General features: G+C 43.4%; 1 protein-coding gene across 1 annotated transcript; it reads left to right on the forward strand.

The window, feature by feature from the left end:
- Positions 1-26,427, forward strand: BST1 (bone marrow stromal cell antigen 1). Its single transcript, XM_047718930.1, has 9 exons — positions 1-256; positions 2,389-2,515; positions 4,344-4,479; positions 6,892-6,974; positions 10,082-10,158; positions 11,582-11,674; positions 16,083-16,169; positions 18,197-18,256; positions 25,013-26,427. Exons 1-9 carry the CDS (start codon positions 96-98, stop codon positions 25,110-25,112), a joined length of 924 nt encoding a protein of 307 aa, XP_047574886.1. The 5' UTR covers positions 1-95; the 3' UTR covers positions 25,113-26,427.
- The last annotated feature ends 1,340 nt before the right edge of the window (positions 26,428-27,767 follow it).

Below are 27,767 nucleotides of genomic sequence, written 5' to 3' on the forward strand. Positions count from 1 at the left end.
ATGCCTCACTACGCAGCGAGGTTGGAGGGAGGGACGGTGGCGAGGGATGGAAAGTGAGTCAGTAGGGACAGAGCTGGAAGAAGCGAGTCGCGGCGATGACAGCCAGGGGGCTCACGCATTCGCTGCTGTTGCTGCTGGTGGTGGTCGCGGGTGCTGCAGGCGCCCGCTGGCGCGGGGAGGGAACCACACGGCACCTCCAGAGCATTATCCTGGGCCGGTGCGCGGAGTATGACGCCCTGGTGAATCCGGACCCGAGGTGAGCAGGTCCCTGGAAGTGGGGAGTGTAGAGGGGAGGAGGCTGTTCGGAGGGGCAGATGGAGTCTAAAGGGTAGGGGTCTGTCCACCCGAGAGGTGTGCGCGGGGTGGGGCGGGGGAGGTGGGATTCTAACGGTCCGGGGAGCCAAGAGCAGAGCGTGGTACGTCTAGGGATAAGGAGAGAAAGAAAGAGAAAGAGAGAGAGAATGAGAATGTGTGTGTGTGCGCGCGTGCGCGCGTGTGTGTGCGTATGCTTAGCCAGAATGGTCAGACCCGGGATGGCGGACCTGGAAATTGAATACAGAGACTTGGGGAATTAGAGTTTCAGATTCTCTGAAACCTACAGGACTTTATGAGTTTGAGTCACTCTTGCCAGCACAGTGCTTCTTATTTCTTTCTTCTAACTTTTTTTTTTCTTCAAAGATTCTATGCATTCATTTTACAGGGATCACAAGTAGGCCGAGAGGCAGGCAGAGAGAGAGGAGGAAGCAGGCCCCCCGCTGAGCAGACAGCCCGATGCGGACGCTGGGATCATGACCTGAGCCTAAGGCAGAGGCTTTAACCCACTGAGCCACCCAGGCACCCCCGTTCTTCTAACTTTTGTTCCTTCTTTGGACCTACTTTCTCGGTTTTCATAATTTTTTTTTTCTTGTGCCAGTTTTTTTTTTTTTCTGTTTCATTTCAGACAAATAAAAAGAGCAGAGAATAATAAAAGGAACCATATTACCCAGTCCCCACACAAGAAGCAGTTACAAATGTCTTGGGTAATGTTTTTGGAAAGCTAGAAGAGTGTGGCTGTCACCAGAGGGCGTCCTGTCTGCCTTAGTGTTACTGAAAGCAAAGGGTGAGGGCGGGAGGTGTGTCCGCCAATAGATCAGCCCAAATCTTCTGGCTTGAGTGAGCAGTTTCTGTTACTTAGAGCAAGTAAGGAGAGAGGGAGGTAGTTTTCAAAGCACTGTCTCTAACACAAACTTTGGGGCTATTTTAGGCTGCCAGCCAGCAACATCTGGGTGAGTTACTCCCTACAAAGAGGAATCTGGTCAGAAGAACTTAGTAAAACTTCTGTAATCTTTTGAGCAAGGCATTGAAGGGGTTTGCATACAAAGGTGGGGCTCCGTAATTTCCCAAGAACATCTGCCGCATTCTTAAGTGACTTGGGGGTTTCCCAGAAACGGGGCAGTTTACAGGATTTGCGAATCTGACAAATGAACATGCTGGAGGAACAAAACAGTGTATTCCTTTTAACTTCTCACTGTGGTCCCTGGTAACCTTAGCCCTAACTAACTCACTGGTCCACTGGCCTGACCAATGTGCCCCGCGCCCCAGTGGACCTTTGAAGAGGAAAATTACCCAGAGTAGGCCCAGGCCAGGGGGTCCCAGAAGATGGAAAGTTACTGACAACAAGTTAGAGAAAACCAGAAGCCCTACTGGGAGCAAGAGATAACCAGCTGCTTCTGCTCCTGTAAAGGAACTTCCTGCCATAGGCTCCCTGTAACTACTATTCCCACCTAAAGCAGCTCCCACTCCTCCAGTTTAAACCCGCCTACCAGCAGTCAGCATAGCCCTTGGACCCTGACTGCCTGCAGCCCCCTATAAAAGCCCTATAACCCACTGCCTGGGGCCCAGAACTTGGAGCACGAGCTCAGCTGGGTCCGCAGAAGTAAAATAAATCCGAGTTCTCCGACTTCTCCCAGGGTCACTTGGTCTCTCGCAGGTCTGATGATTTTTCTGCAACACCTTAAGTCTCAATGGAGAGGCCCCTGGAGTCAGGAGCCTGAATGGTTTGTTGAAATTGTCATCCTCCAGCAAAGCGCCTTTTGTGTTCATCTCCAGGAGATCCTGCCAAGACTGTGTTCCTTAGCTCTGGAAAATGTGTGCCACAGTGTCTGAGAGCCATTTCCACCATTGGATTCCCAACTCCATCACCTACGTTTTTCTTCTCTTCTGACTGGGCATTAATGCACGAGACAGGACAGTTTGTTGTCTTTTTTCTGCCCAGTTCTGCAGAGTTAATAAATGGCAAAACTGCTCGGAAAGCTGTTGGAGTACTTAGAAATGGCAATACTTCATGACACCTCATGATGTGGTTTTTTTTTTTTCTTTTTTCTTTTTTTAATGTGTTGTGCTGCACAGGAGCAGGAACTGCACAGCTATCTGGGAAGCCTTCAAAGTGGTGCTGGTTAAGGATCCCTGTTCCGTCCTTCCCTCAGACTACGACCGTTTTATTGACCTCTCCAGACATTCCATTCCCAGAGACAAGGTAAAACATTCCTCTCCGTCCCTATAGAGATAGATGGTGTCAGGTGTCTGTGACCCTGCAGGCCCCTCTTTTAAATTTAATTAATTTAAAAAGTCAAGTAGCAAACTCACCTGAATTTTCTGGTGGGAAGGCATCTTTGTCTTCAGTGGCAATCCTGGGTCTCTTTCCTGTCTGGGCGGAAGGAACTTTCCTAAGGCAAGGGTTTCTGTGGAGAATCACTACAGAAGGACCTTGCCACACCTTTCCCCTGGGGCTCTGCCCCTAGCCAATTCTGAATAACTTGTGTCCTAACTGGCCCCAAAGGCCTGAACTTCTAAGTGGCTCAGAGGACCCTTACCCTCAGTACTTTCCCTGAAGACCAATCCCTCCTTATTTTAAGGGACCTTAAGATTCTAGCTATTCAGTAGCAGTTTCTTTAAGAAAACCATGTCTGTATTCGGAGTTCTAATAAAATGAAAATAAATGAGAAAATCTACATAAAATGCTCACTTAGAACAATACCTGAGTTTAAAAAAAGTCAGATAGCTTTGTTTCTCCACGACATAATTTTCATTTTCATTGTAAAATCAGGTAGCATTGATGTTTACTAATGAAAAAAATCTTAACATTGTTTTTTTTTAAATTTGCAAATGGAGATGGAAGGTTCAGAGACAATAGATTGAAAAAGAATAATTTTAAAGAATATGTTGCATTTTGAGGGGCGCCTGGGTGGCTCAGTGGGTTGAGCCTCTGCCTTTAGCTCAGGTCATGATCTCAGGGTCCTGGGATCAAGCCCCACATCGGGCTGTCTGCTCAGCGGGGAGCCTGCTTCTCCCTCTCTCTCTGCCTGCCTCTCTGCCTACTTGTGATCTCTGTCTGTCAAATAAATAAATAAAATCTTTAACAACAACAAAAAAGAATATGTTACATTTGAACCTTGCTGCCTCCCTGCTGGTAAAAAGAGGAACCCTAAATGTTCTCTTTCATAGATTTTGGTGCTAGTTGATGAATTCAGTAAATAGTTATCGAGCTCCTTCCATGTGTTGGACCTTGTGCTAAGGCTGGAGGACACCTGCAGTGGGGAACAAAACAGCCCCTGCCCTCTGGGAAGTTTCCAGTCTAGGGATAGTGCAGTTGGACTGCTGAGGGTCTGATGAGATCATGAGAGGGCTATTGTTATTTCTGTTAGTGTTATCTGAAAACACTGAGCATTATAGTGGAGATCATAAGATACAATATAAAAGTAACATATTTCTGAGGCACTGTACACTCTTTGTGTGACATAGCCTCCTGAGCACAGCTGTGGAAGAAGAGAAAGGGCTCATGCTCTCCATTTTCCAGAGGTGGAAACTGAGGCAGAGGGCTCTGACATGCCTTGCTCAAGATCAGACAGACAGACAAGATCTTTTTAAATCAAGAGGTTAAAGATACATATATATACTACAGGGAAAGTGCTTTTTTAATGTGTGCAGGATACCCTTGAAATGATGGAGGAGAGATCATAGCACTCTCTGAATGGGCAAACAAAGACAAAGAAAAAGTTTGCTTGTTGTCAGGGAAGTCAAGAGTTGAATAAGAAATGAACTGCCTGGGGATGCCCGGGTGGCTCAGTTGATTAAGCCTCTGCCTTCCACTCAGGTCATGATTCTGATCCAGTCCCGCATCAGGCTCCTTGCTTAGCAGGGAACCTACTTCTCTCTCTGCCTCTGCCTGCCACTCTACCTGCTTGTGCTCTCTCTGATGAATAAATAAAATCTTTTAAAAAAGAAAGAAAGAAATGGACTGCCTGGCTGAAAAAAATCTGCTTTGATTTCATTTTCATGTTAATTTTGTGTTTGTTTTTCCTTAGTCCCTGTTCTGGGAAAACAACCACCTCCTGGTCACTAGCTACTCAGAGAATGGCCTTCGCTTTTTGCCTTTGTGCAGTGTTCTATACGGGAGGATTGGAGATTTTCTGAGTTGGTGTCGACAGGAAAATGCCTCCGGTAAGACTCCTGGACAAATCACAAGGAGAGTAAGAGCTCCTGGTTAAGTTGACACTGTGCATTTGCCATTTGTGCTAAATGCTTCCCTATGCATTTGTCTCATTTGATTCCCCCTGAATCATCTGATGTAGGTGGTCATAATAATAATTAATAATAACAATAGTAGAGAGAAAGCACTTATATTTGCTGGCTACTCTGTAAGCATATATTGACATTTACTAACTAATTTAATCTCTGCAGCAGCCCCAGCAGCAGATAGTTCCTCTCTTAATCCCTGTTGTGATAAATAAGGAAACTGAGGCACAGCAAGGTTAAGAAAGTTGCTGAGGAGTGAATCGCTAGAAAGCAGCAGGGTCAGACTGTCTGATTCCAGGGCACATGCTTCCTGCCCTGACCTGCCCAACCTGGCCTCAGGATTCTCATTTTCCAGAAGGGGAAACTGAAGTTTGAGAAGGTTAAGTCACTCGAAGGAGTCAGGCCAGGAGTTAATCCTCTTCTGATGGATTCTGAAGCTTGTGCACTTAAATGCCACTCCAGGTACCAGAGATGTTTTAAGATTAAAATCACAGTGAAAGTCACAAGAGCTGGCCTAGTGTTGAGGAAAAACTCTCCTTATGCATCAAGATCCTTCTGAGACCTGGAGATAGAGCAGTCCCCATCCTCAGTGGGCTTACAGCTTTGTGAGGGTCATTTCCTTTGTGCTGTGCTCTGATGCAGGAAAGGCCAGGTCCTAAGCAGTAGTGGAGACACCCACCTAGACCAATCTGGGAAGCTTCCCACCAGCTGTTGGTTCTCAATGAGTCTTGAAGGGTGAGCAGGAAAGGAGGTGGGAGGAGGTATTCCCTTCATGAAAATTGGTGATTCTTCCTGCCTAGGGACTGGAATCACTTTAAAAGTTAGCCTAAGTTCATTTCTCTGTATTCTCCTCCATTCATTCATTTATCCAACTATGAGTCATAGAGTACCTATTCTCTGCCTCTACGCACTGTAAACACAGCAGAGAATAAAACAGGAAAATAATACCCCATCCTTATATTATAGATGGGGAGGTAAGACAAGACACAGGCAAGTCAAATAGTGTGCCATAAGATTACATGGGCTACAGAGAGAAACAAAACAGGAAAGAGAGTAGAAAGAGAGTAGAAAGTAGAAAGGGGGAGGAAGAGGGAGGACAGTGTTGCAGGTTTACATTCATGTCCAGAGAAAGCCTTGCTGTGAAGCTATTTGAGCAAAGATCTGAGGGAGTTGAGGAAGAGCATTTCCTGAGAGAGGGAACAGCCAGTGCAAAGAAGTAACGTCTGGTATATTTAAGGAACAGCAAGGACAGCAGTAAGTAATAGGCTGTGAGGGTAGAGGAATAAAGGAGGGCCAGATGGCATGGGGCTTTCACTGGGAGGGAGATAGAAAATTGCAGGGTTCAGGTCAATGGATGTGGCCATTCATCCGATACACAGTGACCAGGAAGTCTGATTATCCTGCAGGAGAGATATGTGGAGTGTGAGAAAAAGAATGTGAAGGAAGGGGGAGTATAGTATAATCACAAATATTCGGTTGTTGTCCCCAGTTCCTGGAACACAGCTCCTAAAACCCTGGAATGTGAGGAGTAATAAGAGTGTCTTGTATGTGATAGTGACATGAGTAGTGTTGGGGGCCCCTAGATAGCTTCACATAGGGGCTGGTCACCAGAAAGACCAAGGAAAACCAGATTAGAGCCTGTGACGTTTAACCCCATCCCTGTCCTCCAGGAAGGAAAGATTTTATTTATTTATTTGAGAGAGTGCACAAGCAGGGGGAGTGGCAGAGGGAGAGGGAGAAGCAGGCTCCCGTCTGAGCAGGGAGCCTGATGTGGGGTTCCATCTCAGGACCCTGAATTCATGACCTGAGCCGAAGGCAGATGCTTAACCCAGGTGCCCCGTCATTAGAATTTTTTTAATGTAATACATTTTAATACTTTATACGTTTAAATGTCGTAACATTTCTGTTTTCTGGCTAAGGACTATCACTTTCTTGGTGTATTTTTGCTGCGTTTACTTCCAAGACCAGGGCTAACTATAGAAGGCACTTCACCCAGCAGAGCAAAGGTTTTGTTTTATTTTGTTTTGTTTTTTAATCACTTCACTGGAACCTCAATAAAGAAATAGCCGAGCTGACATGATGATGCTTGGTGGTCGGCAGTCTCACTCATTAGCCAACTGCTTGGGTCTTTGCCTTCCTCATGTTTGTGTGAAGCAAAATGACACCTGTCTTCCCAACATAGCTTGGGTTCTTTGTGGGTTGGGTAGGCAGAACTGTGAACATCAAACTTGTGAACACAGGCTAAATATAGATTTTGTGGAGTCAGCAAATGTTTTAAATTAATTTTTCTCTGATACAGTGTTTGAAATGAAACACATCTGTCTATTTTCCCCTTAGGACTCGATTACCAGTCCTGCCCTACATCAGAAGATTGTGAAAACAACGCTGTGGATTCTTTCTGGAAAAGGGCCTCTATGCAGGTGAGCTTGGGAAGGCTGACCGGGAGGCTGAGCACACGTGGGACATGCGAACACGGAACAGAGGGGTTCAGAGACAGAACCAGTGGGTCGTGATTTAACGTCTCTGAGGCTGTCTTGCTGTTCACATTCACCACATTCTGATTCACTCCTTCTGCTCCATAAAGGTGAGAGGACTTAAGGAGCCTAAATACCTAGTGCAGCCAACATATTCAGTGAGTGTTCATATAGATGAGGATATTAAATAGTCACTATTATTACTATTGTGATGTGGCTGCTCTTAGTTTTGGAAGCAATAGGATTTTGATTGCTGTGTAAAGCAATCAGGGGTGGCACCTGTTTCATGTGAGATCCTGGGACACCTGAGATCCAGATACGGGGTTCAGAAATGTCCCCAAGGCTTGCTATTCAGGATAGAGGAGGTGATAGGAGGTGGTGGGTGACAGGTGAGGAGAAGATAACTGGAGACACAGAAATGGCCCCTTACCAAAGGTCTATTCCTCAGAGAATACTGTCACCAGAGATGATGGCAATCTAGTGAATGTTAGTTATGTTGACTAGGAAGCCAGTGGACTTCAGGGTCCTGCCATCCACTACCACCAACTCCCTCTCAAGGCTGGCCATGTCCTTTTTCTCCCATGCTGGATCTTTGGGTGTCCACAGGGTCCCTTGTTGATCAGAGTGAGATGACTTTGGTTAAATCCTCCTCCATGCTGCAGTGGAGCAGGGTAGAGGGCTGGCTCCAGGCAAAAGCCACTGTTTATTCCTGAGCTCTCCTGCTGCTCCAGTGGGAGCACCCCATTTATGCTCACTACCCATAGGCTCCATTTCTGGTGGAGAATCCACTCCCTGAGTGCTGGGCTGCCAGAGCCCCTCATGGAGGTTACGGGGGCATCATCACCTGAATGTAGGATAATAGCAGCAACTTAGGGGCAGTGTCAACATTCTCGTAAAGGAACTAAGAATCATGCCCACATCGTTTGAGCCCTTAGACTGTGCTGGATTATCTATGCACAAGGAGAGGTAGTTTAGTGATGAGGAAAGGGTTTGAATTGTAGCAGAGAAGTATTCAATACATGTTAATAATTATTATTTTGTTTTATTTTTATTTATTTTTTTTAAAGATTTTAAACATTTGTTCATTTTACAGAGAGAGAGAGCATGCATACAAGTGGGGGGGAAGGCCAGAGGGAGAGAATCTCAAGCAGACTCTGTACTGAGCACCGGAGCCTGGCACAGAGCTTGATCCCATGACCTTGAGATCATGACCTGAGCTGAAGCCAAGTCGGAGGGTTAACTGACTGAGCTACCTGGGTATCCCAATAATTATTATTTTAAATGATTTAATCTTTACAACAATCCTGTGAGATCAGGGACCCTTATGACCCCTGTTTTACAGATAGGAAAAATGAGGCACAAAGAGATCAAGAAACTTAGGCGGACTTATTTTTTTTGTTTATGTATTTTCTTTCTGTTCAACTTATCGAGTAGACTTATTCCAGAGCTATTAAGTGGAGGAGCCAGGGAACAAATTTTTCAACCACTATATCATATAGCTTCATTATATCTGCATGCATTTTTTATTTATTACATTTTTTTCTTATCAATGTGATAGCTGCTCAGGATAAAAAAGTGACAAATAATAGAGAATACAGATAAGAAAATTAATCACGTATATGCCTACTACTGCCTGAAGGCAATCCCTTCAGCATCATGGTCATCAGACCTTGGCATTTGTGGATTTGACCATGACCATTAGCACCGACTGCTTGGAAGCACCCTGAGACATGCATGACACGAAGTGTATTGTTGGTTTGCTGCCGCTGGTATTGGGCATCACTAAGTCCAGCTAGGGCTATCTCAGTGCCACTTGCCTTCCCAGCCCCCCACCTCACTCCAATATAAACCTCTTATCAGGGAAATTGAATGTTCTGGTAGTATTCTGAAGTGGAGATTTTTGAACTTCTCTGGACCCATCTCTTCCTTGGGAAATTTGGGGGGTTGACTAATATTCCCAGACTTTTGCTTATTTATTTTTAGCACAGTAGAGCTCATGCTTCTTCTTCCTAATGTTGCATTTTGCTTTATAAATCCATATTTCCTCTGCGTTTGCAAATCTTTAGCAGTTTTATTAATGGCTGGCTAATATTTCAGACACTTAAGTACTATGAGTTACTTACTTGTTATTCCTTTTTTCTTCACTATTTTAGATGGCTTGCAAACAAGGCTGCAGTACATGCCTTTGTGCACAGTGATTGTGATGGTCCTTAGAACTGCTTGCAAAATATGTCTGCCTTATCTCCTGCAAACGTGGTTTGCATTCCCCTGCCTGTTGATGTTACTTGCTTGTGACTTCTTGTGACTTGCCAATGAGATGTGAGAGGGAGTGACTGTGATTTCTGGGTGGAAGTGTCTCAGAACTGGTCAGTGATTTGCCACTGTCAACTTCTACCTTCTCTGACAATCAATGACTTTGTAGATACGGACTCTTCATCAGCTTGAGGACATAGGGAACAAAACCCCAGTGGACTTGTGATAAAGATGTAGTGTGAGCATTAAATAAATCTTTGTCATTTTTACTTTGATTGAGATTTTATTTTATTTTATTTTTTGACAGGGAGAGACAAAGAGAGGGCACACAAGCTGGGGGAGTGGAAGAGGGAGAAGCAGTCTTCCTGCTGACCAGGGAGCCCGAGGCGGGGCTCGATTCCAGGACCCTGGGATTACGACCTGAGCCAAAGGCAAATGCTTAACTGACTGGGCCACTCAGGAGCCCCAAATCTTTGTTGTTTAAAGCCACTGTGATTTCGAGGTTGTTTGGCAGCATACTTTAGTCTATTCCAGCTGATACAGTGCTGGAAACTGATTATTTCACATGGTTTTCCAAGAGTAGATTCTGCCATGGAATTACAGAGTCTATGAGTTTTTGACATTTCAAAGCAATTTGCTTTCCAAGAGATGCCAGTTTCATCCCTTCCCGCTGTATGAGATATCAAATTTAGTACATGGTCCTTGCTCACATGAGGAATGTCAATTTTAAAAAATTGCTCATTTCATTGCTGAAAAAAAGTAACATGTTAATTTAATCAAAATGCTTTTTCTTCTTATAGTATGCAAGGGAGAGTTCTGGAGTGATCTCTGTCATGCTGAATGGTTCAGAGCCATCAGGAGCCTATCCTGTTAAAGGGTAAGAACACCAACATCAACAAATACAGCAAAGAATGCCAGGATGTGTGTTTAGTCTTTTCCAATGGAAGCTTGAGAAAATCATCTTAATCAACAGCATAATGCTTGCTTCTGTAAATTCAGGTAAAGCAAAGACAGTTGAATGAACCGGAGGTCAGAGCCGCATCTATACATCTCTGCCATTAATAGCTGATGAATGCATGAATGAAATAAATAACCTAAAAATAAAGGCCAAAATTACTCCCATAGAACACCCTGGAAGCTTTCCAACAAAAGTAATGTGCAAATAACTAACAATGAAATGGGAAAGATATCCTCTCGCTTTAAGACTTTAAGAAATGGGGGCGCCTGGGTGGCTCAGTGGGTTAAAGCCTCTGCCTTTGGCTCAGGTCATGATCTCAGGGTCCTGGGATCGAGCCCCGCATCGGGCTCTCTGCTCAGCAGGGAGCCTGCTTCCTCCTCTCTCTCTCTGCCTGCCTCTCTGCCTACTTGTGATCTGTCAAATAAATAAATAAAAATCTTAAAAAAAAAAAAAAGACTTTAAGAAATGTTGGGGTGGGGGTGCCTGGGTGGCTCAGTGGGTTAAGCTTTTGCCTTCCGCTTAGGTCATGATCTCAGAGTCCTGGGATGGAGCCCCTCATCAGGTTCTCTGCTCAGCAGGGGCCTGCATCTCCCCTCCCCCTCTGCCTGCCTCTCTGCCTACTTGTGATCTCCCTCTCTATATCAAATACATAAATAAAATCTTAAAAAAAAAAAAACCAAGAAAAAGAAAAAAGAAATGTTGGGGTGCCTGGGTGGCTCAATCAGTTAAGCGTCCAACTCTTGATTTTGGCTCAGGTCACCATCTCAGGGTTGGGAGATCAAGTCTAGCATCTGTCTGGCTCCACACTCAGCGTAGAATCTGCTTGGGATTCTTTCTCCCCCTCTTTCTTTGCCTCTCCCCCTGCTCACATGCTTGTGTTCTCACTCGCTTGCTCTCTTTCTCTCTAAATAAATAAAAATCTTCTTTTTTTTTTTTTAAGATTTTATTTATTTATTTGACAGAGAGAGATCACAAGCAGGCAGAGAGGCAGACAGAGAGAGAGGAAGAAGCAGGCTCCCTGCTGAGTAGAGAGCCTGATGCGGGACTCGATCCTAGGACCCTGGGATCATCACCTGAGCCAAAAGCAGAGGCTTTAACCCGCTGAGCCACCCAGGCGCCCCATAAAAATCTTTTTTAAAAATTGTCTTTCTTGGGGTACCTGGGTGGCTCAGTCGGTTAAGCACCTGCCTTTGGCTCAGGTCATGATCTCAGGGTCCTGGGATGGAGCCCCACATTGGGTTCTCTGCTCAGTGGAGAATCTGCTTCTCCCTCTGTGCTCTCCCCCCTGCCCCAAATAAATAAATAAAATCTTACCAAAAAAATTGTCTTTCCTGTTTCTCAGGTTTTTTGCAGATTTTGAAATTCCCTACTTCCAGAAGGATAAAATCACACGAATTGAGATCTGGGTTATGCATGAAATCGGAAAACCAAAAGTGTAAGTCAGCGTGTTACCAGTGATGGTAATTGTGCAAACATGCTTTTCTTGAATATGCTATTCTCAAGCCCATTTTACACTCTCATTTTGGGGGGAGATTACAGTGTTTTCTGTTTCTAATGTCATGGGTAAAAAAAAGACAAAAGTCTTGACTTTTTGGAAATGCCACTAACCAGTCACGAGCCCAGAGAGGATCTGCCTCCTTTATTCAGTCACTGTTCTCAGCCAGGAAAAGGGTGTTCCTTTCTGAGCTTCCTGGGCAGCACTGGGTAGGAGAGTTCCTTATGCGTTTGTGTGAGTCAAAGCCAGTTTCTTCTCCTGGTTGTTTGAAAGCCTCCACCAGGAGTTCTCAGAATTGACCCAAGGACTATGTAATGAAGAGTTTATTCTCAGAGAACAATCATTTCCACAACTGGGTCTCAGATAACTGGGCAAGGTAACTGTTAAGATCCATATTTTCTGGAAAATCACTGGATAGATGCAAGCCTGACCTCATTCTACTCATCAGTGAGGAGAATTGCTGGAAAAAACGGAGGGTAAGAAATGTAAACCCAGATGATTCAGAGACAAGCCAAGGATGCGCAGCCTGGTTCAAGTGCAGCCATGTCAAGCCTCAGAGGCCTGCTGGGGCCTTGCTCTTCAGAGCATCGATGAAAAGTATTGCCAACCCCAGTGAGTATGTACGGGGAAAATCTTAGCAACTTCCCGATTTTAGGCTCCCTGAACCCTCTAAGATTCACTGTATCATGAGAGATTATTTTTTCCTATCTCTTAAACAAGAGATTAATTTTGCAAATTACTTACTATGTAGTATTACCACGATCTGCATTTCTCTTCCTGGAAGACAAATTATACTTACATTGCATAAAAAACAGTGTATAGTATTTTTATTTCTATGGGAAGTTCATCTTTGTCTAGAAATTATGCTTGCTTGTTGTTTTAATGTTTTTATCAGAGACAGCTTGCCCTTTGAACCTATCTTTAGTGAGATAAGGAAATTGCAATTCAGCTTTATCTTGGACCAACATTTCTGCTACAGGAGAGATGATAAAAGGGCCCAGAGCTCGTGGTTGTATGTTTGTGCTGGAGATTTGGAGTTATGGGTCATGAGCTAAGGAAATGAGGGTCCTGAACTGCTCAGATTTTAGGGAAAAAAAAAACAAAATGTATAGACAAAGAGCTAAAAACAATATGGCTTGATATAGGAAAGGCGATATTAAGGTTCAAAGCCGACGGCCAAGAAAGAATTCTTGAGACATCTTCGGTGCAAAACTGTGATTTTATTAAGGCGTGGGGACAGGACTGGTGGGCAGAAAGAGCAGCATCTGGGTCAAGAGGAGTGGCCCATTCTATACCTACAAAGTTGGGAGGGTGACGTCAAGGAGGTTTCAAAAGAATTTTCATATACTAAAGAGAACCTACAAGATACCTGAAGCCTGCCTTTGTCAAGTTAAGGTGGTTTTTCCCCTCCAGCAAGACATTAACATTAAGATAGTTGGGAGTTTCCTGGCAGAAAGTGGCGGTGTAGGGAGAGGTTTGGGCTAGGATTGCCTTTTGTCCTTAGCAAAGTATTAACTTAGAGACATTTGAGCCCCTAGAGGAATGTCATTCTGCCTGTTTCAAGGATCTGTCATGGGCTGTAAGGAAATGCAATAAAGTTTCTTCTGCCTTTGTTTCCTACATCATGGCTGATACCCGATTGTGGTTGGCTTTGTTTTAACTGTTGTTATTTTAAAATATATATATATAGTAAAATAACCCACTGACCTCTATATCAAGGTGTCCTGAAACCACCACATCATTGCTTTCTAAAAAGTTCTCAGTAATGAGCTTGTCCGGGAGAATAACTTCATCCCATTTTTTAGCTAGATTCTAAAACTTGAGGTCACTCAACCCCTTGCCCTCATCATTCCTGTAATGCCTAGAATTCCACTTCTTTTGTGAAAACGTCCTCCAGTCACTCATTTCCACTCTGTATACTCCATCTCTATTAGTGTTACAGTGGGGAGGCTGTTTCCCTTTTCATTCTGTGTAAACTGAGGCAGGCCTTGCTGGCAATATGAATGCCATGCCTGCTTGTCATAGCTGGCGCTATTGTATCCGTGCTGTTTGCCCCTGCTGAATTTTGGCCACAGGAAAGCAGGACTCCCAGTGGATGATGTGTGGGGAAATGAACACTCACACGGTGTTGGGGTGCCCAGCAGAGGGTGCTGTTTGGCACTGCCTATGGCTGGAAAAGAAGCAATAAGCCCAATTAATGTAACCTTATGTATCAACTATACTTCCTTAACAACAACAACAAAGTAACAGTGGGTCCCAAATGGAGTCATTTCTCCCCACAGTAGCAAACCAAGTTTCAGCCTCTCCCAGAAATGTGACCTTTCAGAGGTCAGTTTGAAATTTCCTGATCTGTAGTAATTGTAAGGGCCTATTTAGCCAGAGCGGCCCCACCTCGGTTGAACAGCCATTTTGTTGTTTATGCAGTAAAACTTAAACTGACCCTGCCCCTCCCCCCCGGGGGAACTTACTTAAAAGCAAGTCCAGGAAACCAGTCCCTGTAACAAAGCCCAAATACAAGGGTGGGTCAGGTCAGGCGGAAATAACAGCCTGAATGCAGGAATGAGTTGTGTCAGGTGGAGACATCCAGTCAGTACAGCGTGCATACTGTCTCCCTAGCTACCAAGGAGTGTGGGCCCTGCCAATTCTGACCAAGGTGATAGGCTAGTTCAAATAGCTACTATGGGGTGATTTGTAGTTCAATTGGCCACCCGTGTGTGACCTAGCATGACTGTGCATCTTTCTCTGTGTGTTACAATCTCATTGGCCACCTGTGTGTGGCCAGGCCCAACCACATGGCCTTTGCTCTATCAAAGTTAGTCTGTGAGGCAGGGAGGGGTTGCCCTCTCTGTAAGGGGTGGCCCCGACCGTTCTATTTGACGGTGGGTTTGATTCTTGATGCTTGGCGCGAAATAAAGCTTTGCTTGACCTTCGCTTTGTCTCGCTCCTTTGACCATGGACCCATTATTGGGGGATTCAACAATAATGACACTAAATCCTCTCCTCTCCCTTCCCAGCAAAGAGAAGATGACCTGGCCTGAAATAATCCTTTCTTTTCTTTTGCTAGTAACTTCCTTGCCTCACGCTCCTGAGGATACAAAGCCTTCCATGTCCAAGGACTTCTCAAAAAGCCTTCCATGTCCAAGGACTTCTCAGAGCGCCTGCCTGTTTACTAGAAGGGATGCTGCTCTATGCCTGAATCACTGAATCGTTGAATAAAGCCAATTAGATTTTCAGATTTACTTGGTTACATTTTTCTGCTTTAAGACCATCAAGAAGCCTTAAATTGCATTCAAAACCTTAGTACCAGAAAACGTACTTCCAGGAATTTATGCTAAGGAAGCAAAGAATTAGGATGTGTTTGAGAATGAAGCTTCAACAAAGTTAGTTTTAGTCATCAAAATATAGGAATTAACCTTGATCGTCAACAAGGAGGACTGGTTTTATGAATCATGTTCTGATTATGTAAGAGAGACCATGCAGGAATTTAAAAATAACAGCAGAAAGGTGTGTGTGTGTGCACACTCATACATCCATACACACACAGACATAGGCCAAAGCAGAATACGAAATGCACTGGACACCAGAAGCTATTATATATATATATATATATATATATATATATATATATTTTTTTTTTTTTTTTTAAAGACAGAGATCACAAGTAGGCAGAGAGGCAGGCACAGAGAAAGAGGAGAAAGCCGACTCCCTACCGAGCAGAGAGCCCGATGCGGGGGCTCGATACCAGGACCCTGGGATCACGACCTGAGCCGAAGGCAGAGGCTTTAACCCACTGAGCCACCCAGGCACCCTCTATTATATTTTAAAAGTCTCTGGGAATGAATGTATTTCAGACTTTTAGAAGGATATACACCAAAATGTTAGCAGCCTTTAGTCCTAGTGATAAGCGACTGGGATGATTTCTTTTTCTTTGTTTGTTTGCATCCTTTTGATAATTTTTGATTTATATGTTCTTGTTTTCATTAAAGCCTAACCTAACACACACTGTATGGTGAACAAGTGGGCAGCACTGTGCTGGCCTGGGGCGTGTCACTGAGGAGTGTTGACGGCTGGGGTGGTGATGTGCTCTGGGGCACAATGCGCATGCGCCAGCGCGGGCCTTCCCAACGCGCTGGACCGCCGGACCCGCACACTTTGGTCCCCAGTGTACCGCCTTCTGGGGGTGCCGCGGGTTTCCCAGAAGCGGCAGTTTTGGAGGTGCTCCTCTGTATTCCCTCAGAGAAGAGAATAACCCGGGAAGGACCTGGTCATAGAAAATTTTAATTCACCCAGAAACAGTTTGCTCTCCCGCCCCCCGCTTTAATTTTATTTATATGTTTTTATATTTTAGGGAATCCTGTGGAGAAGGCACTGTGAAAATCCTGGAGGAGAGACTGAAGAAAATGGGTTTTCAGTACAGCTGTATAAATGATCACCTGTAGGTTGTATATCATAATCAGTGTGCAATCTCAAAGGTGAAGCAGTGAATTTGGAGGACACAGGGTTGTTGAATGTGTTCTGCTGGGATCAGCTCTGTGCCTTCTGGGCTGTCACTGGGTGTGAGGTTGCTTTGAAGGATGCTCTTTTCTTTCTACTATAGAACCCTTCCTTTTTTAAAGCACCAGATGTTACCTTATTTTTTAAAAGTCTTTATTCAAATTCTAGTTAGTTAACATACAGTGCAAAATTAGTTTGAAGCCAACAATATAGAGATTCCACATTTCAATTACAATACCCAGTGCTCATCACAAGAAAGCACCAGATTTTCATAAATTTGTCTTAAGAGGCAGTTCTTTGCTAACACAGCTCAATGATGGAGAAAATTGTGCCTAAAAATTCCACATTTAGGACCAGTTTGCTTTGGCTCAGGAACTCCCTCGAGGAGGCTATCTTTGTAAGTCATCAGGCCAAGTGTGGTGACCCAAGCCAGAGCCCAAAGTGTCCTTCCCTGCTCATGGCTGTCTCGGAGACTCAGACTGCTTTCACATGCTGTGGGGTTGTCCCCACCTGTGCTGCCCTTTGGGGCTCTTCCCTTGCAAGTCTGGCTCAGCTGTCCTTATTCCCACTTCTGGTGTTCAGCTGGGATTTTGTCTTGCTCCTGGGAGCACAGAGGAGATAAATGAAAGACTTAGCATGGGAGAGTGACCAAGATTAATGCACCAAACTCCAACCCAGATGTAACTAACAGCCACTTGCCCCACAAAATCCAGGGGACACGGTCCTCTGTCCTGTGGCCATCAGGAGTTGATTCTTGCACATTTTGGCCGGGTCTTCTCTTTTCCGAGCCTCTCTTGCCTCCTGGTTGATTTCTGTGAGCACTGCATTGAGCCAGACTCTATAAAACTCAATGACTTTGAGGGGGGGCAGGGGGACAGAAAACAGCAGCAACAAACTATTCTCAGAACAAATACCTGCATAGTATAGACTTTACCGGAGAGTAGGTAAGTCCAGTAAATTGAACGATGCATTTCCTGTTTTTATTCCAGCCACCTGGCCAGGAGAGAACCCCTGTTGGCTTGCCTCCTTAGTGCCCCATGTGCCACGGCTACCCAGCTCCTCTATTTTTTAAAAAAGATTATTTATTTATTTATTTGTCAGAGAGCGAGCGAGCATGTGCACAAGCAGGGGGAGGGAGAAGCTGAGCAAGGAGCCTGATGTGGGACTCTGTCCTAGGACCCTGGGATTATGACCTGAGCCAAAGGCAGACGCATAACTGACTGAGCCACCCAGGCACCCCTAGCCCCTCTCTCACTTCTGCTTCCCTGTCTTCTCGAGACTCTGCATCTTCTCCCTCTAACCGTGCAGCTTCTTTGCTGGACCTGGGCACTAGCCATCACCTGTGTGCCTCAAGTCCAACCTTCTGGCCAAAGACCTCATCGAGAGGATTTTCCAAGCGAGACTGTCCATCCTTACAGAAGTGGTTCCATGCTTGGGCTCTGGAGTGTGCCTGCAAGGTTCAAGTTCAGCTCCACCACTGCTACTGTGTGTACTTGGGCAAATTACTCTGATCAGCTTTCTCAGCTGTAAACTGGAGATGGTAATACCTGCTCCATTTGGTTGTTGAGAGGATTCAGTGACATGGTCTGTGTAAAATCCAATCAGATTTCTTTGTACAAAGTAAGTGCTCAGTAAATGCTAGCTAATATTGTTTAAAAGAAACAGTTTGTGTGGGGGCACCAGGGTGGCTCAGTTGGTTAAATGGCTGTCTTCAGCTGGGGTCATACTGGGATCCAGCCCTGCATCCATCTTCTTGCTCGAAGGAGAGCCTGCTTCTCCCTCTGCCTGCTGCTCCCTCTGCTTCTGCTCTCTTTCTCAAATAAATACAATCTTAAAAAAAAAAAAGTATGTGTGTTCTTTAAGGTCAGAGACTTTGTATCCCCAGTGCTTTGCCTGCACACCATAAATGTTTGATGAGTGAAGGTCACTTAAATAATCCCTTAAATATTCTTTCTTTTCATACCATAGACCAGTGAAGCTCTTAAAGTGTGTGGACCACAGCACCCATCCTGATTGTGTCTTGAATTCGTAAGTAGATGTCTGACCCAACCTCCTTGCTTCTCCAAGATAACCAGGACTTAACCATTGACACATAATATATATATATTAACATAATTAACATATATTAACATATTAACATATAATAACATATATTAACATATAACATAAATATAATTTAACACCCATCCCTAAAATGACCTGGCTGCTGAGTAAGGTTTGTGTTCCTGCGCTTCTCCATCTCTCTGAGCTGCTAGGTAGGTGTGGGTTTGGAGAACATATGCCCAGGCGAGGTGACATCCGGCCATGTGGGCAGAGGAGATCCTGCCGTGCTGCAGCGGTTGGCACATGGTGGGTGCTCCCTGATGGCCGCAGGATCCATTCTTCATCTATAAAGGCAAGAGTATTAATCAGGGCCTCATGCCAGACACTGTGCTGTGTGCGATACATAGAATATTTTGTTAATTTTTATAACTAGTCCATTAGACAGAGACAGACACAGAAAGAGAGAGAAGGAAAGAATATGCAGTCACCTACTGGAACCACCAGCCTGGTCGTTGTCCACCTGGATTACTGAGTAGACCGGAATGAATCTCCTTGCTTCCACTTTGTCCCATCCCTCATGACTTCTTTGCAACCCAGCTGCTAGAGTTAGCCTTTTATTCTAACTGTTCATTAGGGAGAGTTCCAAACATACTCTTGGACTGTAGTTCTTCAACCTCTTAGTCATGTGACTTGTCTGCTCACAACCCTGTGGCTCTGCAGTGGCTCCCACATCCCTCAGAGCCAGAGCCAAACAGCCTGCTCTGGCCCGTTTTTCTCTCCGTCTTCTGTTCTGCTCCCTTCCCCTTTCTGAGCCTCAGCTGCAGTAGCTTCCTGGAACATGCCAGGCGCATTCCTGCCCCTGGGCCTTTGCCTGCACTGTTCATTCTTCTGGCAGTCCTTCCCCTAGTTGTCCATGTGGTTAACTCTCTCAGCTACTGTATTAGCTCCTATTTGGCCTCTGTGAAGTTATGTTGACCTCAGTATTTGAAATTACAGCCTACACCATCGACTGCTCTGTGAAATCCCTCATGCTGTTCTGTTTTTCTTTTCTTTTTTTTTTTTTAAAGATTTTTAAATTAAATTTATTTATTTGACACAGAGAGAGAGAGATCACAAGTAGGCAGAGAGTGGGTGGAAGCAGGCTTCCTGCTGAGCAGAGAGCCTGATGCGATGCGGGGCTCCATCCCAGGACCCTGAGATCATGACCTGAGTCGAAGGCAGAGAGAGGCTTAACCCACCGAGCCACCCAGGCACCCCCTATTTTTCTTTTTATACTGTTTCTCATCCTCCAGCTTATTTGCTCATTAAGTTTATTCTTTACTGCCTGTCTCATACATGTTAGAACATAAGTCCCAGAAGGACAGGGACTTTCACCTGTTCAGTGATGCATGTGTCCCAGGTGGAGAAAGGGTGGAATAAGATTGCTGGGAGGACTTAATAGGATAGGCAGTCCAGTGAACTGAGGACTTCAAAAGGCCGGGAGAGGCAGATATCCATAGTGTTACAGTGTAACTTATGTCTCTGTTTTTACTCCTTGCTGTCTTAAGCCAACTGTCAACTTTATATAGATACAGATCATGCAAAATTTCTTTTTTTTTTTTTTAAGAAATTTTTTTTAAGGGCACCTGGGTGGCTCAGTGGGTTAAGCTGCTGCCTTCGGCTCAGATCATGATCTCAGGGTCCTGGGATCGAGTCCCACATCGGGCTCTCTGCTCAGCAGGGAGCCTGCTTCCCTCTCTCTCTCTGCCTGCCTCTCTGTCTGCTTGTGATCTCTGTCAGATAAATAAATAAAATCTTAAAAAAAAAAAAGAATTTTTTTTTTAAGATTTTACTTATTTATTTGCTAGAGAGAGTCACAGTGAGAGAGGGAACACGAGCAGGGGGAGTGGGAGAGGGAGAAACAGGCTTCCGGCTGAGCAGGGAGCCTGATGTGGGGCTTGATCCCAGGACCTTGGGATCATGACCTGAGCCAAAGGCAGACGCTTTATGACTGAGCCACCCAGGTGCCTCCAAAATTTCTTTTTGTGAAACCATGGCATGACCATTGTACATGACCATTCCTGAAGTAGGCAGGTGGTTCCACCCTGGCCTCCCGTGCCTCAGTTTACCTCCTCTACTGCAGGAGGTGTAAGGTGAATGAGGGTGGCTCTCCTTACCTGTACTCAGAACTTTCTAGGTGGGGACTTCGGACATGGGCGCATCATCTTGTTTCTTTCCAACCACATTCCTGAAAGGAGGGCAAGTCAGTCCCCATCAGTGATGCTGAAGGGGTTAAGCGATCTCGTAAAGTTACTTGGGACTGGCTAGAGCCAGAAACAGAACCCACATTTGTGTGTCAAGTTCTTGTTTCCCCCACAAAAACACACTGCCTCAGAATGTCACTGTGGTTCACACCACAGCAGAGAAGGAAGGGATTTAAAGTACCTGATTTGCTCTTTGGGCATTCTTCCAGCGATTGCTGAAAAGATTTATGTATGACACTTCTTTCCGCATTCCACTGAATGTGAAGAAGAAAACTGTCTTTCACTCTTTGCCAGGTTTTCTTCCACTTTCATTGCCCTGGAAGGAATTTTACCGATGATACCTCCTTTAAACAACTTAGCTAAGAATATTGATGGATGATTTGCAGGACAGATCCCCAAGTGGCAAATGGAGAATGATTTCATCTTTCTAGTAACAATGAGATACAAATTTAATAAGGTACAATTTTCGCCTCAACCTCTTGGACTTGGCTTAGCCAAAAACAGTTAAAAAATATTTTAAAAGTCTTATTCAATGCTTGATGCCATTGTAAGTTTGTAAATTGCTTTGAGAGAACAATTTGACAATATATATCAGGAATTATAAAGATATTCACAATTTTTGGCGTAAGTCAGACCTTAGGTACTTCCAGTACCCTCTTCTAAAGAATGTGGGGGCAACCTTTATGCTTAAAGATGTTCACCAAAGCATTCTTTATAATACTGAATCCAAGGTGTAAGCATTGGGAGCTGGACCTAAATATCCAATGAGAAGTGAATGGTTGTATCAAGGGATTACATTTACTGGATGGATATAATGTAGATATTATATGTAGATTGTATCTCCATAAAACTAGGCAGGGGCAACAGTGGTAGGATAATCATACAGCAATCGGAAAAACTCTATGAACAATTCAAGTGAAAAAACATGTAGAAAACAAACTTGAAGGCTTATAGGCTCTAGTTTGGGTCAAAAATTCAGTACAATTGATAATCTCCTGGATTGGTGAAGATATGAGAAAACAGATGTAATTATGTTATTGAAATAAGGACTCACTTTGTCAGTCAGGGTCAAGGAGAAACATCAAATCTCTCATCTTGGCCCAAATTCTCTGTCTAAAGTGAGTTATCTCTCCTTCTCCAACACACCCCAGGACACAGAAGTGGGAATTCCAAGTTCAACTTGGTTAGGAGTAATGGAGTAAAGGACTTTTAATCTGCAAAAGTTTAGAATGGAACAAACAGCTGTTTGTATAAATCCAACTCACGTTATTAATAGTTCTGTGGTAAGTTTAGGAACGACTTGCATTTTCTGGTATTTAATTTATTTGCAACATTTTACAGAATTTAGCATATAAAAATAGCTGTGTGATTCCAAGTGTATATATGTAACCATTAAATAACTGATTTCAGACTTGGGATTTTTAGCTGAAAGTTATAAGAGATTTTACTAAGTTTTTAGCCAAAAATGGAAAGTATAAGAGAATTGAAATTAAACTTAATACTCTTACTAGATTTTCTAGAATCAAGTATTTGAGGAAGTTCTGCTCATTTAAAGTCATTTGAAGGGGCACCCAGCTGGTTCAGTCTGTAGAACATGAGATTCTGGATATCAGGTTCTGGAGTTCAAGCCCCATTTTGGGCACAGAGATTACCTTTTTAAAAAGTTACCAGAGGTCCCTATTCTTTCTCTTTGAGATAAGCTTTAGCCCCAATATGGGACTTGAACTCACAGCCCTAGATATCCAGAATTGCATGCTCTACCAACTGGGCCAACCAGGCAGATTCTTAAATAGAAAAATATGATTCAAAATTAATAGAGAAATCTATGGGGAAATAAGGTTTTTGAATTTGTAAGTTTAATAGCTGGAATTAATTTTTTAAACCAATGTAATTGCAAGTAGTGTTTTTTTTCTTTGCATGAAAGCTGCCCTCAAGCACAACCTCACATAGTCAGGGAAAAGTTTAAGTTAAAATGTGACATGTAAAGGCACATGAACCCAGTCATGGAAAGCAAAGGAAAACAAAACTGTATGTTTCTATTTGTGCATGCTAATGAACATCAGTGATGAAATAGATCTAAGGACATGAACTCCAAATTGCTACCAGCAGTTACTTTTAGGAAAGGGAATGAGAACTTTAGTAGGGATGGAGACCCTCAGTATAACTGTGTCTTGTTCTGTAATATTTTATTTTTCTAAAAGAAAAAACACAGGGATGCCTGGGTGGCTCACTTGATTAAGTGTCCAACTCTTGATTTCAGCTCAGGTCATGATCCGAGTGTTTTAAGGTGGAGCCCTGTTGCTGGGCTCTGTGCTCAGTAGGGGGTGTGCTGCTCTCCTTCTCCCTCTCCTGCACCTCCCTGCTCTCTCTCTCTAAAATAAATAAATACATCTTTAAAAAAAATAATATATATATATATTTTAAGATTTTATTTATTTATTTGACAGAGATCACAAGTAGGCAGAGAGGCAGGCAGAGACAGAGAGGAGGAAGCAGGCTCCCTGTTGAGCGGAGAGCCAGATGCGGGGCTCGATCCTAGGATCCTGGGATCACGACCTGAGCCGAAGGCAGAGGTTTTAACCCACTGAGCCACCCAGGTGCCTCTTAAAAATATTTTTTAAAAGGAATAAGCATAACTATACCTTTGTATTTGTTAATTATCTTAGAGCAAAAGAAAAAAGCAATTTTTAGTAAATCCAAGTCTGCAATGTTAACTGAATCAGAAGTGCAATTGTAGAAAATGTCCAGCAGGTAGAGCCCTAGTACAAATGTGTGGACTGTTTAAGATTATTTTATTTTACTTCTTTCCTTTTATTTAAGATTTTATTTATTTAATTAAAAGAGAGAGAAAGAGAGAGAGAACATGGAGGCGGGGAGGAGCAGGAGGAGAAGCAGACTCCCTGCTGAGCCCCAACATGGGGCTCCATTCCAGGACCCTGAGACCATGGCTTGAGCCAAAGGCAGCTGCTTAACGGGCTGAGGCACCCCTCCTTTATTTTGTTTTTATTAAAAAAATTTTGGGGGGTGTAGTTTGGTGTATAACATGTCATTCAACAGGCTGTGCTCACCACAAGTGTAGCTACCATCTGTTACAAGATAAGTCTTGTTACAGTATCATTGACCATATTCCCTATGCTGTGCCTTTTTTTTTTCTCTTTCTTGTGGCTTATTCAGGCTGTAACTGGAAGCCTGTATCTTCCACCCCTTGCATTCATTTTTCACATCCTCCCTCCCATCTGGCAACCATCAGTTTGTCTCTGTATTTACAGGTCTGATTCTTCTTGTTTTTTATTCATTTGTTTTTTTCTTTTAGATTTCACATATGAGTGAATCATATGGTATTCGTCTTTCTCAGTCTGACTTATTTCACTTAGGATAATACCTTCTAGGTCCATCTGTGTTGTTGTAAATGATTAAAAAAAACCAAACTCATCCCTTTTTATGGCTATGTAATATTCCTGTGTGTGTGCGTGTGTGTGTGTGTGTGTGTGTGTGTATACACCACATCCTCCGTATCCATTTGTCTATGGATGGACATTAGGTTGCTTCTGTATCTTGGCTGTTGTAAATAATGCTGCAATAAACATTAGCAAAAAAGGGGTGATCAGCACTCAAATGGAGTCCAAAACCACGGAATAAATTTCCAAGCCAACATTAGATTGCTTCATGATTTTTTAATGATGTTTTAATTTTTTAAAATTCAGTATTTTTTTAAAAATTCAGTAATTTCCATTTAAAAAAATTCAATCAGTGGTCAGACTGTATTTGCTGTGGTTGGAGTCCATTTTTTTGGCCAGGTCCTCTCTTGGTGTCTTAATGGCAAGACGGATTTTTCCACACTAGTTAAACTCCAGTGATACAATGTCCATCAGTAAGGAGGTTGGCTACCTTTATGGTATGTCCATACAGTAAGACTTCATCCATGAGAAGAATGAAGTAACTAATACATACAATATAGAATTATGTCCAAAATCTGATGTTAGGTGAAAAAAGGTACAGATTCCATTCGTGTTAGATAAAAGGGTATGTGAAGGTCTGTGTAGGTGTCTGCACAAGTAAGCATAAGTCATATTCCTCGGAAGCCAGCTCAAACCGTCAACACTGATTCTCTGTGGAAAGCAAGAATAGGGAATCAGTCTGTGGGGCCCATAGGTGGCTCAGTTGGTTAAGCGTCTGCCTTCGGCTCAGGTCATGATCCTAGGTCCTAGGATGGAGCCCCAGTTGGGTTCCCGGCTCAGTCGGGAGTCTGCTTCTCCCTCTCCTCCTCCCCCAACTCATGCTCACTCGTTCTCTTTCTCTCCCCACAGCCCGGAAAAAAAAAATAAAATCTTAAAAAAAAAAAAAAAAAAAAGAATGGGGAGTCTAAGGCACTTTTACTTCTCAATTTATACTTTCTGTCCTATTTCATTTTTTCTGCACTGTGCATGTATGTATATTTTTGAAAGTAGGAGCCACACACCAATACTGAAATTTTCTTTATTTCCCTTTTGATTTGCAGGGCGGCAGCATCTAGAGAAATCCCACCTCTCTGGGCAGAACATGGTGCCAGTCATATCGTTCCTTTGCTAGTGGCTCTGGTTTCAGCTGTTCACATGTAACCAGAAACTCTGCTGTTTGGCCCTAACTCTCCCCCAGCCCTGAAGCCTGCCCTTTGCACATTCATTCCTCTTGTTCTGTGCATACCAGGTGATTCCATTGTCTGATGAAGCTTCCTGCTGGGAAAACAATGTCCTGAGAGGGGTTTTCAATGATGCACATGCTCAGGATTTCAGAGACAGGAAATTCTTCTAGTCCTATTGAACAAGTTAAAATTGCTGCATTAGAATTAAAGCAAGTTATTAGCTTCTTACTTCATAATGGTGCAAAGCATTGAGATCCAGACTGATGCTCTATAAAAAATATTTTTAGGAAATTCTAATAGAACTAAATCTGTATATTTTTCTATATTTTCTTTTATCCTCAGCGGGGCACACTGCATGCTTATTGATAGTTTAAGATATATACTTAAGATAGTATAAGATATATATACAAGTGTATACATATATATTTGGCATGCAAAGATTTATGTGTAAAGATGTTCATTTAGGAGTGCCTTGGTGGGTTGGTCAGTTAAGTGTCTGACTTTGGCTCAAATCATGATCTCAGGGTCCTAGGATTGAGTCCCACCTCAGGCTCCCTGCTCAATGGGGAGTCTGCTTTTCCCTCTTCCTTTCCCTCTGCCCCTCCCCTGACTCTTTCTGTCAAACAAATAGATTTAATTTTTTTTAAAAAGTTCATTTAATGGTTAAATATAATGGTGGGGGAGAAACTCACAATGTCCAATAATAGGGAACTGTCTTCATATGGCTTGGTATATCTGTAGGATGGAATATTCGTTCAGCTGGGAAAAGTCATGTTTACTAACCCAAATGTCCTTTGCCCAGTGAATGCATGAACTAACTGTGGTACATCTATACAATACTCAGCAAAACTCTCTGTATATTTAGCAAAAGAAAGTAACGAGCTATTGGTATATGCAGCAACATGAGTAACACTGAGATGCACTCTGCTAATAAAAGAAGACAGACCCATAAGCTACATACCAGTATTACTCAACCTACATGACATTGTGGAAAAGGCAAAGCTATAGGAATGGAGAATAGATCAGTGGTTGCCAGGGATTAGGACTGGGGCAGTGGTAGCTACAATGGGCCAATGTGAGAGAGTTCTGGGGGAGTGAGAAACTGTGTCTGTATCTTGATTGTGGTGGGGACCTGAATGTATGCATTCGCCAACACTCAGAACTGTACGTCAAAAAGAGTTAGTTTCTCTGCATGTAACTGAAATGTTTTCAAAGAACATTTAGTCACATAGGAAAATGTCAACAAGAAATAAAATATAAAACCTTCTAAAATATAATATAAATTTAACAAATTCTATTATGTTTGTGTATTTGAATGACATGCATAGTGTAAGTGAATGAAAGGAAATATGATAACCCAAAGGTGGGTAGTGGTCTTATCAGTGATTCCTGTTTTTGGTGTTTGGCTTTTTGTATTTTCCAGATGTTCTCTAATGAGTATGCATTACATTTATAATCAGAAAAAGAGAAATTTGCACACACACACACACATGCACATATCATATATGTGTGGTAATTTGACCCAACACAAAACATTTCCAGAAGACAAAAACAAAACCTAAAGCTTGTCACAGACACTTCTCTGCTTCTTTTCTTCCATAAAGCAAGCAAGGGAGGTTCAGACGTGAGAACTCACTGATTCTGATGCCCCAGCAGCCAGAAACAGGCAGCGTAATCCCTTTCCCTTCCCATAGGACCTGTAAAGCTCCGTAGAGGAAAAGAAATTGCCCTCAGGTGGCAGAGCTGTTCCTCAAAGGTGCAGCCCTGAGTCCAGAGCTCTTTCTCACTTACTCCAATGGCCTTCACCTCTAGGTGAGGTCCTCCTGACAGTGCCTCTACTCAATTTTTGTGGACACTTGACCAGATATTTGCTGCAAAGTAGGAAAACTGTGCAGCTTGATGATCACTGTGTATAACATATACACACATAACATAATCCCATGAATATCTAAAGAGGATCTAGACACTGCTCTGGGCAAGCCTATGCCTTCCATCTCTTTCTCCCTTGCTTCCTCCTCTCTTACTATTATCCCACCCTTGTGACATCTGCAGGCTCACTGGCCCCATCCTGGTGCTCTGGCAGGAAAGACCAGCTAACTCCCTTGCCTGCTGTCATCAGCTATCTTCATTATTATCACCAACATCAGGACCGTAGCTAGTATTTATTGAGTTCTTATCATCAAGTGGGCACTGTTACAAATGTTTGATAAAGGATTTAATATCCACAGAGTTATCACCACTATCCTCATTTTGCAGACAAGGAAACTGAGGCTTGACAAGGTTAAATCATTTCCTCAAGATCACAAAGCTAATAAGTGGAAGGGAGTTTATATAACCAGAGTTGGGGTGCTTTACCCTCTGCTGTACTAATAAGACCCCACAAATGTTAAGAATCCCTACATGTGTTCCAGAACCATCTAAACGGACTCCTTTATCTCTCCATCCATGTTCTCAATCTTTGTAGATTTCCAGCCCTGCTATCCACATACCATCTTTGCTTTTGCTTCTCCCTTACACTTTTTTTTTTTAAGATTTTATTTATTTATTTGACAGAGAGAAATCACAAGTAGGCAGAGAGGCAGGCAGAGAGAGAGGAGGAAGCAGGCTCCCCGCTGAGCAGAAAGCCCGATGT

This window comes from Lutra lutra, chromosome 2 (assembly GCF_902655055.1).
Source record: "Lutra lutra chromosome 2, mLutLut1.2, whole genome shotgun sequence".
Taxonomy (NCBI): domain Eukaryota; kingdom Metazoa; phylum Chordata; class Mammalia; order Carnivora; family Mustelidae; genus Lutra; species Lutra lutra.

Excerpts from the sequence above, each read along its gene's own strand:
- BST1 (XM_047718930.1), top strand. The coding sequence starts at position 96 with ATGACAGCCAGGGGGCTCACGCATTCGCTGCTGTTGCTGCTGGTGGTG. Across the intron at positions 257-2,388 it reads CTGGTGAATCCGGACCCGAG|GAGCAGGAACTGCACAGCTA; the intron begins GTGAGCAGGTCC and ends TGTGCTGCACAG. Across the intron at positions 6,975-10,081 it reads GGAAAAGGGCCTCTATGCAG|TATGCAAGGGAGAGTTCTGG; the intron begins GTGAGCTTGGGA and ends TTCTTCTTATAG.